The following is a 12,132-nucleotide window of genomic DNA, read 5'->3' as shown; positions in this document are numbered from 1 at the left end:
ATCAATCACTAACGCGCCGTGATGGGATTATCGCTGGTTTGTTTAACGTATCCCAGATTTCTCAATGCTGTAACTGTTTAGACTGAATAAACTAGCAGAGATTTTGGCGTATTTGTACGTCTGATGCCTAGTGTTTAACAGGAAGGTTTGCAGATGTTACCTAAGCCATAGCGCTACAATCCTTAGCCATATAAAAACAACAAGGTACCAGTGTTTTATAGTCATCGGTGGACCAGGATCTCCAAACATTCCGGAACTGAGAAAATGCTCATGCCCATTACACAGCCAATATAAACGCTAAAGAGGCTCACAAAGAACAAAAACAAACCTAGCTGCAAAAAAAAAAACAAAAAAAAACTTCCAGCTCAATTTTAATCCAATAGAAGAGGCCTTTCCAAGTCACCAGATGTCTTACCGATGAAGAGGTTCCACTCCGGGTCCAGATCTGCTTGGTTGGCAAGGCAACCCTTCATGACGTTCAGGCAGTAGTTGCGGCAGGGCTTCTCCTGAGGCATGCCGCGGCAGTAAGGGCAGTACCGCATCTTTGTTAGGGCTCGGATGCAGGCTGGGATCAAACTGACCTATAGGGGCATGGAGGAGAGGGTTACCACGAGGGAAAAACCAGGCTGCTCATTTCACGTCTTTATGAAGCTGAGTAGACATGATGGACATGACAAACATGTAGGCGATGGCATGCAAGAGGTCGTTCTGGCAAAGAATGTGAAAAATCTTGCTTGACATCTGTGCGCCGTGGCCTGGAAGCTGAAAGATGAGGGGAAGGTTAAAAACTCTTCTCAGCAGACAGGGAGATAGTTACAGCCCCTGACTTTTGACCACAGTGATTGCAGTCCAAGTCTCATGAGGCCCCCCAATTGTCTCCCTAAGCGAGGGATTTTACCAGAACTGTTTCAGTAACATACTCAGGGTACAACTCAATCTTGCCCATCGTTTTTCTTTTCTCATTCCATGCACGTGCTCGCACACACACACACACACACACACACACACACACACAATCCCAACAATGAGAACCATAACCTTTACCCAGCCCTAATCTTAACCATAATTAACCAAACAAAATGGAAGAGTTTTGGCATTCTTTGTGCTTTGATTGCAGTCACAAATTTTTATTAAATTGATATTCCCCTTATAAGGAACACACACACACACACACACACACACACACACACACACACACACACACACACACACACACACACACATATATATATATATATATATATATATAAAGTGCAGGCAGACCATATCCCTCACGGCCAAAGGTGTACACTGCATACTGCATACGAAGAGAACAATATGATGTGACCCCTTGGACTGTGGATGTTCAAAACTGAGTTGAACGCCTACACTTTTTTTTTTTTTTTTACACTTAAAGAAAGCAGAGTGTAAAGAAGTGCACAGGCTGCAGCACAACAAAATGTCTTATCATTTTAATGTTTACAGACGGCTACAAGGACATCAGAAGCTGAAGTACAGTGAAGAGAGTGCAGGAAATCACTATTCCCATTGCTTCCTAATGGTCTCAGAGCGCTATATGGCTTACAAAGAAAGCTGTTAGTGCGATTGTGACAATGACCAATCAATACTTTCTAAGGATATCTCTAGGAAAATGGATGATAAAATACTGCAATTTATTTTTAAAATACCCAAAACAAGAATCATTTGATTGCAAATTACCTGTCATTATGAAAACAATTCATAACAGAAATTATTTGAAATATTACTAGAAATAGCAGAAAAATGGAGGGTATACAGTAGGTCTATACAATATATAACTTAAAATCAGAGGTGAGTAATTCATGTCCTTAGAGTAAAAGTCTAGACCAAGATTTTATTTCACAGAGTACTCAACTTGTTGGTTGAAACAAAATCTTGGTCTGGACTTTTACTCTCTGGATCTGAAGTACCTCCCTCTGCTTAAAACACATCCTGTTCGTATACATCATTAATTCTTACAATGCAGCATAGTCTCTTCCTGTTACCTTTATTATTTATATTACTGACAGTCTCTGTTTTCATCATTGTAAGAATTTTCTTGAGGGCATATTTTTGACACTTGCTGCATATATTTTCACAGGACCTGGTTACATATGTCTGATGTTCACTAACGCCGTCCTGTTGTCGTGACCGACTCGACTTCCAAAAGCAGTTACAGTGTAAAGAGAATGAACAGTAAACTAAATAGTCCCTAAAGTCACAGTGCCACTGACTCCACTTGGCAAGAGTTAAAGGCATTTCAAAGGAGTGAACAGATTTCTGCTCAGAGGACGAAGATTGTCATGCAAACATGAGAGAAAAAACAATAAACGCTGAATTACGTGCACCTTGATCCTTTGTGATGTGTTCAATGCACATCTGAGATTTTTTTTCTTACAACATGACAAAACCATATTATATCATTTTGCTTACTCCATGCGAGTTGGCACAGACGGAATTAACTTGGAATCAACAGCCCTTTATCACGGATGCTGGCTGTAGTCCAGATAAGCCTGTAGAGCATACAAATGGAAAACAGGAATACTGGGTTCTTATCTAGGGAAAGGAAAAAAAAAAAAACAGGAAATCAAGATAACTTTGTGAGTCCAAAAACAATTGCCTTGTAAGTCGGTAAGATAATCTCATCCAAATGAATTAATGCCTGACCAACTTAAGATTTCACAGCGTTCAATTCTTTTATATATGTATAATCATAGGGTATAATATCTCTTTAAGTATACTGTGTTTGTGGAAAATTGTATATGTAATATATATGCACACACAAACATTATAGAGTTTGTGTGAAAAGGCAGATCAGACCAGAGGCCTATCCAAGAACCTATCCATAGCTACACGGATGGAAGTTGATCCAACAAAACAGGTGAGCAGTGTATGTGTGTGTGTATACACACACACACACAACCAGGATCACGGAATAAGTATGATTTCAGTTGTATCTGAAATTGTGCTTTAGCGGGTCCCACCTCCCTCTGCAGGCTTTGTGGTGCTTCTTAGGGCACATCTCTGGGCCCTGTTTCACGGCACAGCCCTGCTGTTCATCAAGTGCTTCTCTGCTCTGTGCAGCTGTTGCAGGACCCCACCGCGCGTGAAATTCCACATAATTCAGAGGGACCACTTCTTCTGTATTGCCCCTTAACATTTATCTGTGATCTTTGTCTGGGGGGGGGGTGTATGTGTTTGTGACCTTGTTTATTATCCACATGCTTCAGACCTGCCTCCGGTCGCTGGTGCCCGAAACTTAAACTACCGTGCAATATGTTCAGATGGTTCAATAATTCAATTTACCAATATAAACAAACAATAGCTCTATGATTCTGATCTCATCCCACTTTTCAGGGTGGCTTTTGCCAGGAAACCATTTGGGCCTTAAAGTTTGTACTCAGGCCACCTCATTTGCTCCTTAGAGAGTAAGACATTAATAACTTTGGCTGTTTGTGTGTGACTTAGCTGGGCACAGGTCCAAGCATTTTTCACTCTCAGCAGGTTAACGTCATGACTGGAGGGATGAAGGACTTGAGGGCCGGAGTTGTGGGAAACAAAAAGGGTTTACTGAACTCAAAAGAACAGAGACTGGAAATAAACTGGATTCAGGAGGATAAAAAAGGGGAGGAGCGGTAGTAGGAAAGGCACAGGCAACAAGACGGTTCAGCGTCAATGACTGGACTGGGGATCACAGGACTGGAAAGCACGTATATACAGGACTAATGAGGGAACTAAAGAGAGGCAGCTGGGAATGATTTACACGCAAGGAATAGGAACGAGAGGCAAGACGAGAGGGATAGGCGTGGCTTGTTAGGGCCATGACAGGGAGGAGATGGGCAGGAATGTGATACACGGGATTCAGCCAAACCCCAGCAGCAAAGTTGGTACTTCACCCTCCAATTTTCTTTACCTTTGCCAAACTTTTTAAAGCTTTTTAAGTGTTTATGCTGCATGCTATGAGAGACCCTTATAAAACACTAAAGCTTTTCACCTGATTGCTTAAAAGTTGTTTAGTTTCAACAGTAATCAAGAAATGTCATGTATATTCTGCAGTGACACTTTCCGGTTCACATAAACTATTTATTTCATTGAACAAGCTTGGCGTACAGAGCACGTGCTTCGGTTCAGCTAAGAAATCGATCTCATGATGCCGTTGTTATTGGATGACTCAGAGCCATGCAAACGTGAAGCCATTTATGTGGTTTCATTAGGGTGACCATACGTCCTCTTTTTCCCGGGCATGTCCTCTTTTTGGGACCAACAAAATATGTCAAGCCAGGATTTCTAGATCAACAAAAATGCCTGCGATTTAGCATTTGTTTTGTACAGTCGCCATTCATTGTGTGTGCTTTTGCATTTCTTTTCTACCTTCCTCTTTGGGTCCTTCCTTCTTGCATGCCACCATTGGTCAGTCATATACAATGGTCAAAAACAATGGTCAAAAACAATGGTCAAAAACAATGGTCAAACTGCATCTCAGTCATTTCCCTCAGCACCACAGCAACAGCCAAGAGTCAGAGCAGCAGGCTGTTTGTCGCCTGCAGCACACTGACATCCTGAACAGCTAAAAGAAGATCCCAAATGCAAATGTAAATTCACAGATAAATTACAGAAAAAAAATTCCCATGTTTCTGTCTTGGTCGGGATGCATGACCTGCAAAGTTATTAATGTTTTTAAAGTTCAGTAACATTGCATGGTTGTGGACACCTTCGTCAGCCACTTAAACCCTCCACCCCATACACACTGGCACAGTGCCAACCCAGGCCCCACCTTCCCCCCACCCTGGGTGTCCGTCTGCCCCCAGGCTGCCACCCCGTTCCCAGTGTCCTCTTTTTTGAAAACCAAAACATGGTCACCAGAGGTTTCATGACAAATGCCAGCCATATCTGCACTTCTAAACTGTATAATTGCCAATGATGACACATTTATGGGAAACTATTCTGATAAAAAGAATGGTCTCTGTAACATAGCGGCAGTTAGGCTGCTAACTGTGTAATAAGCTGATTGTAAGCTGATGGTGCACAGGCAGCTTCTGCAGAACGTGACTTACCAGAAGGAGGTCATTTTAACTTCAGTCTACATTATAAATGTCAACGTTGCCAAAATTAACGCAGCTTGACTTGACTTTTAAAGTTTATGCACTTTCCAGCGAGGCGTCACAGTGGGCATGGCCGCATGCTAAGTGAAAATGTATCTGTACCTCAAAGGTCCCCTACTCACGCTATGTGCCTTATCAGCTTCTGAATGCCAGATTGGGGATGTCTAAATATTAATTTGAAAGCCCTTTTCCCCCACAGTTTCACTTGTTTATAGTGCTGAAAACTCTCTAAAGTCTGCCAGGAAATAGCAGATGATCTACCGTACCACAATTCCCTTGAGTGTCCCTACCAATCCTCTTTCTTCTTCTGCTTTCAGCCAGGACAGCATCTCTGACTGCTTGCAACTACCACTCTCAAAGCCCTGAGAGATGCTTCTTGCAGTAGTTGGTTGAGATACCCCCTGCCAATTTATACCCTCCCTCTGCCAAAGGATGACAATATATTCTGCTGCTTCTGAACTTTTGGCCCCAAAGAGAAATCCAGAATGTCATTGCAGCCATAATCCCAGCAATACCCAGTAATCAGCAAGAGGACAGTGAGTGGAGCAGCCCAGACCACCCCCCCCCCCTCAAATAACTACACAGTCACTTCATTAATAATAAAGCAAAGGCAAAAGACTGAGGAAGCAATTTGCATTAAGCGTGATAAGAAAATTTAATTCCTCAAAATTTTAATGATATGAGCAAGAAATATGCTTGAAGCTGATTCACCAAGATATGTCGACCTCAAAGGCATTCTGTGATAGCCTCAAATTGGGATGACATGCTCTCTAGCAGAAAACAAATCTGTTCATTGACATTTCCCCAGGATTAATATGTTTAACAAAGAAAGAAAAACACAGCTGTGATTCATCCTGGCTCACTCAGGCTACAGATCCAATTCTTTACAAATAATGAACAGTTGTATCATGTATGGTGCACAAAACCACACAAAATTAAATGCATACGGGATGTCACCGGATAACCTGATACTACTCCTGCTTAGGCTCTACTGCCAAGCATTCCCCTGTGGACCTACTTGCAACCTCTTTGACTTTAGCATACAGGTTGTCATGCTTTGACTCCAGTTAGTACCAGTGGACTAAGGACACCTATATTCAAGTTATGTCAACTGTTCATTAGCAGCTGGAAAGGATCCTGTACATTCATGTGCAGAGATCCAGACTGTGATGGGACACTACTACTGTGCAACCACCTATACAGGCTGTCTCAGTGTCGTCAGATGTAATGGTCTAAATTTTCATAGATCAGTCCAGTTTGTCTGGTCACATTGTACACAGGGTTTTCAGTATGGATGGCAGTAGAGAATGTTAAAGCCTAAAAGCAAATATAAAGCCTGCTTTTCTTTTTATGAGATTCTAGTAGGCAGTTTGTTTGTGGCCCAAACAATGTATGAGAAACACACTGTACAGCATTGAAAAGCTCCAGCTGGAAACGAGTCACACAGAGCATTAGAGCTGGAAAGCATCTTAGAAAAGCGGCTCATGTTTGCTAAGGAGGGAATTAGTTTGAGTCACGTGTCACAAATTCTATGCATTGTCACACGCTGGGTTTGCCTGTGGGATTCTGAAGTCTTATTTTCACAATTTTATTCACTATTTCCAAGGAGACTTAAGAACATCCAGAAATAAACTAAAACCAAAAAAAAAAAAAACACTTTTGTGCAACGATCCATCCATCTTGAAACTGCTAATCTTGGTCAGAGGGAAAACATTTTTAGATAAAGGGGAAACAATCAGATCAGAGTTTAGGTTTTGTAGGCAACAGGCATTTTGGCCACAATGAGTCCACTACTGCATGCGTCATCTGTTTGACTGACTACAGTGTCCACAACAGAAGCTAAGAGTGAAAATGAAAAAGGCGACAAATCTGTTTTGTGAAGAGGAAGGAGCTGGAAACAGCTTGATCTCCAGGAATATGATAGTTCTGCAAATTACTGCAGCACACTGTTAGAGCAGGAGTTTTCATATATGGCTAATAAAGGCGACCGACCATGAAAAATAATTTGTTAAACTCATGAACTGGGAGCATTCAGAAGCTAAGGCTATTGGCTATAATCGGGTGTGTCAGAAGGCCATGAATAACATGGTAGAGTCATGGGGCCCGACACTTTACTGGGGCCACAAAATCCACCGCTGGGGCCCCCTGCTAGGCAAAATCTACTCAGGGTGCCCAATATTTTCTCACACTGTAAGTTCAAACCCAAGCAAGGGGAGCAAAATTACATTTGTCAGGGGGCCCAGAATATCTGGCTACAGCGCTCATAGAAAGTGTTGGGATGCTTGCTTAACTCTGTAATAGTGTTTATTTTTTACTAGTTTACTAATTTACTGGTTTCATAACAAAAGCCCATTGACATATAATTTGCATTTCAATTTATTGGTACCTGAATATTTAACTTTAATACTTATGGTTGTGTTGTGGAAGAAAAATGCATGATTATGCAAATCCAATGCAGATTCAATCAGTAATTATTAATAACACTTATAATAACACTGTAGATTCAAATATGATGATTGTAATGATTAACTTTTGCTTTGAAACATTTAATATACTAAACATATAATGCAAAGCTTGCTTAAGTAACAGGTTTTCATTTAGGTAAGTGGAACTAACATACATTGGAATAAGAGCTTGTTTTGCAAAAAGGTACAGACCTGATTCAAGAGTAAGGCTGCTGCAGTAAACATTTATAAGAAGAGTGTCTATATTGGGAGTCAAGACTCAGGAAAAGAGAACTAAAGGAACGTAAGGGGAAGTGAGATGAACTTGTTTGAGTAGGGTGATGTAATCACAAGAGCGATCATGAAAAGCTCAACCCTGCCTTTACCTGATAATGGATCAAGTTCATCAGAAGTAACTGATGTCTACAGATATCTGACCCCTCCCCAAACTGTCTGTAAACTGTCGCGTTTTTGGCTATAAAAGATGTATGCACTTCTTCGGGGAGCAGATCACGAGGCGCATGAAAGACTGCTGAGTGTCTGTTCCCCCAAAGCTTTGTGGTAATAAAGTTTGTCAGACTCTTAAACAAATCGACTCCAGCGAAATTTGTACCACAGTGTCTAATGTGAATGTGTGTCTATGTGTGTGTGTATATATTTATTTATATATGTGTGTGTGTGTGTATATATATGTATATATATATCAGATACGAATTGTCACTTCATTTACTCTCTCTCTGTATATATATAGTAAATAAATGAATGAAGTAGTAATGATTTGGAATATTTTTATGGAATTTAGCAAGTGTACCAAGACTTTCTGTGAGCTCAGTGGGTCCCTGGCTATAGCCATCACACGCCCAGAATAATGTGGACTCTTACGGTCTTTTTATATACATGTACAGTACTCTGCTACTCTGCGCATCTCACTCCAGGAACTTAGTGTTTAGATAGGATCTTCCACACCAATGAGAGGGTGTCACTGTCCGTCAAAGGGTGTCACTGTCCCTCAAAGGGTGTCACTGTCCATCAAAGGGTGTCACTGTCCGTCAAAGGGTGCCACTGTCCGTCAAAGGGTGTCACTGTCCCTCAAAGGGTGTCACTGTCCGTCAAAGGGTGTCACTGTCCATCAAAGGGTGTCACTGTCCCTCAAAGGGTGTCACTGTCCATCAAAGGGTGTCACTGTCCGTCAAAGGGTGCCACTGTCCGTCAAAGGGTGTCACTGTCCCTCAAAGGGTGTCACTGTCCGTCAAAGGGTGTCACTGTCCATCAAAGGGTGTCACTGTCCGTCAAAGGGTGTCACTGTCCCTCAAAGGGTGTCACTGTCCCTCAAAGGGTGTCACTGTCCGTCAAAGGGTGTCACTGTCCGTCAACGTCCACTGCAGGAGATTCACACCATTAGCAGGGCAGCTGCTGGAAATGTAAAGGACTCAGTTACCTTTTAAAATCCAGTATTCACATTCAGTGATGGGTGTCTAGTGTCAAGGATGTGTTTTCCTGAGTGAATTATTATCGCATTACCAAGTATTAAGGTAAATCACAGTTAGTTTCAAATAACCTGGCACAGTAAAAAATTTCAATGTCCTTCATGCGACTAAATATAAGCTGTGCTTTTAAAAAGTAAATATTTGCTTATACATGTGAAATGTGCCATGACTCAAATATTAACACTCTGAAAAAGAAAAGCAAAAAATACTAACTTGTGCCAGATTTTTAAAAAAGCTTAATGCTAAGAGTAGCTCAGTAAGAATTAAAAAGCTCAAATTTCCGCCTTCAACCCTAATAGCTTTAGGGGAACAACCAAACTTTTCAGATTTTTTTTTTGCCCTGAAACCATGCTTGTAGCCGTAAGTCTTACAGCTTCACATATCCTGATATAAAGACAGGACAGCTGGGCTGCTTCAGATATGCTGTAGGTGCCTTGAAAACTCTTTGAGCGAGAATCCAAAAAGAGGAAAGAAATTAAATTCATTAAGCCTCACTCAGACATGCTTTCAGAGGACCTTCTGCTGAAAATGAGTGAGCAGTATCTGGCAAATCATACCTGAAGACACTGTTCTTAAATATCAAATCAGAAAGAGCACTGAACCCACACACACACACACACACACACACATATATATATATATGTGTGTGTGTGTGTGGGGGGTCAGTGCTCTTTCTGATTTTATATATATATATTTATATATATATATATATATATATATATATATACATACACATGCACATAGCAACCAAGAACAATCAAACTTGTCATTGAAAATTACGTAGTTTCGGGAGAAGTGTAAACTATTTCCATTATCTTGACCCATGGCTTTGCTAACAAAGTTGGTTTCACTTAAAGTGGACATTATAGTCTACTGATGTGCTGCAAGTTTCCGCTTTATGAAACTAACTAGCTGTATTATTAAACCGGTTATTTCCGGAATGTATTCTTACTTTCTCCTACTTATTTCCTAGATTCATCATATATCAGCATTCCCAGCCCAACAGCAACAATGATTTTTAAAAGATGTCAGGTCATTCACTTCAAATTATTATCAAACACAGGCAGTATGAATAAAGTAAAGATCTGCACTTCTTTGGCAGGGATTATGGTTATATCTGAACAAAGACCACCAATGGTACTTGGACGGGGACTCCCTTCACTGGAACGCGACGACCTCCACGCGGAATCCAGGAAAACCACGGCTTCCGGGCAGATGCCTTGAGAAAGGATTCAATTCGTATACAACAGACATCAGCTGCCAAAGGCAGGAAGTCAGGAGATGGCAGCACTGACAGATATTTGAGCAGCACAAAACAGACCAGTACTGTACATGGTTAAAACACTATATATACATTTTTTTCCTTCTTTTTGAGATTTCAGAATACCCACATATCCAAGAATCTATAAAACAGATTTCAGAAAAACAAGACTAACGGTGACGTCTTGATCTAACCTCAACATCTGAGTGCATAATAAGAGTGACATCCAACACGCCTTCAGCTATCCGCAGAGTAACCAAAGAAACGACGATGGCGGCATCATGGCGAGCAGCTCAGCTCCTGGCTCCATCGCTGCGGAGCGTGAGACACCAGATCATGACTAACTCTCTCTCAGAGCCTTCAGGGTTCCTTCTGCTTTCCTCTGCACAGTCAGAGCCAAATTGCTGTGCTTGAGCAGAGGGCATGGAAGTCAGTTAGCCAACGATTACCCTCTCAGCTAACCAGATGGGCTCAAACAGCCCTGAAAATCACCACACCACATGACCACAGGGCTACAGGATGAATAAGTGGTAGAGCAGCAGAATGGGATAGTTAATCTACGGCTACAAAACACCCAAAAAGAGGCTGAATTTATCCCACATAAAACTGGACAAATATTTACATAAATACTTTAAAGGGAAAAAAAAACATTTTTCCCATATACAGACAACCTTGTTTTCCACAAACCAAGGACACCATCTTTCTATGTTAGAAAAATAATGGCAAACATAGACACTGGTGGTAAACCTTAAAAAAGACAAAAAATAAAATGTTTTCTTCCAGTAGGGATCCTTGGAGAAAGAAATACATAACAAAAATGCTGCATATGTACACACATGTACTTTGAAATTGAAGAAAGCTTGCAAAATACAAATCAATACAAAAAATGCTTGCAGGGTGAAAGGTTGTCAATAGACTATGATATTAAAAGTAACTCCAGGGACAGATATGTCTCAGTAACACCAAAGTGACAAGAACCTCCACTTATATCAAGCAGCCATAGAACACAACAAATAAATTATAACAAATAACTTCTCAGGGTATAAAAAGTCAACAGGGAAACAACAGACTTCCTTGCAGGGACTGACAACCAGCCCCTACACAGACACACGTGTGCATGGCGAGATTTGTCTGTGTCCATGTTAAAAACTATTCAGGCAACATTTTGAAAAATCACGTAAGTGGTCAAATTTTAATTTTGATCAAAATGTCCATCAGAATTGGCCGTGATGTTGATCCATGACTTCTTGCTCAAGCTGGAAAACGTATATATAAAAGACGAATTAGCACAGCTAGCGGTTCTGGGAGAACGAGTTATTTACGGGGAGCCTGGCGACACGGCCGTAACGTCCGCTGATCTCGGAATACAGCTGAGGCAGAACTTCACTTATCTGCGAAACATTCTGATCCTGTGCAGGTTGCACAGTCATACAGGACATTTAACAGATGACAGGCTTTTTGTCAAGAGAATCCTTATTCGGATAGAGCACTAGTCATTGATTTGTAGTGTTCAAAAGGGTGATTAAACATCGCTTAAAGGGGATTAACCTTCAAGCTGGAAAATAATCACAGTCTAGCAAATCTTCTCTGTAAATCTGTGTTAATGGAGAGTTTCCTGGATGTTGCTGACAGCCTATTGCCGTTATGAGGTTTGTTGGCTGGTGAGAGTTCTTAGTGGGCCGGAAGCCTGCAGAGGTCTTTCTGTTATGGCTTTTAACATGAACTCAGAAAAGACGGTCAAAGGACATCGAGGCTCCCACCTCTATATATGTAGACCTTTCTCTAAGTTCACATTAGTCCCAAATCCCAGTCAAATCAAATGATGCTAAAACCATCACAGG

General features: G+C 41.1%; 1 protein-coding gene across 2 annotated transcripts in view; it reads right to left on the bottom strand.

Annotated features, from left to right (window-relative positions):
- The window catches only part of gpc6a (glypican 6a), a 179,066-nt gene that overhangs the window by 63,268 nt on the left and 103,666 nt on the right, over window positions 1–12,132 (bottom strand). For both annotated transcript variants that reach the window (XM_023793112.2, XM_023793113.2), the window contains exon 4: window positions 416–581. In XM_023793112.2, the coding sequence (XP_023648880.1) occupies window positions 416–581 (166 nt within the window). The remainder of the gene's footprint in view (window positions 1–415; window positions 582–12,132) is intronic.

Source organism: Paramormyrops kingsleyae, chromosome 16, assembly GCF_048594095.1.
Source record: "Paramormyrops kingsleyae isolate MSU_618 chromosome 16, PKINGS_0.4, whole genome shotgun sequence".
Classification (NCBI taxonomy): domain Eukaryota; kingdom Metazoa; phylum Chordata; class Actinopteri; order Osteoglossiformes; family Mormyridae; genus Paramormyrops; species Paramormyrops kingsleyae.
The sequence above is the reverse complement of the archived record's forward strand: the minus strand, read 5'-3'. Positions and strand labels throughout refer to the sequence as shown.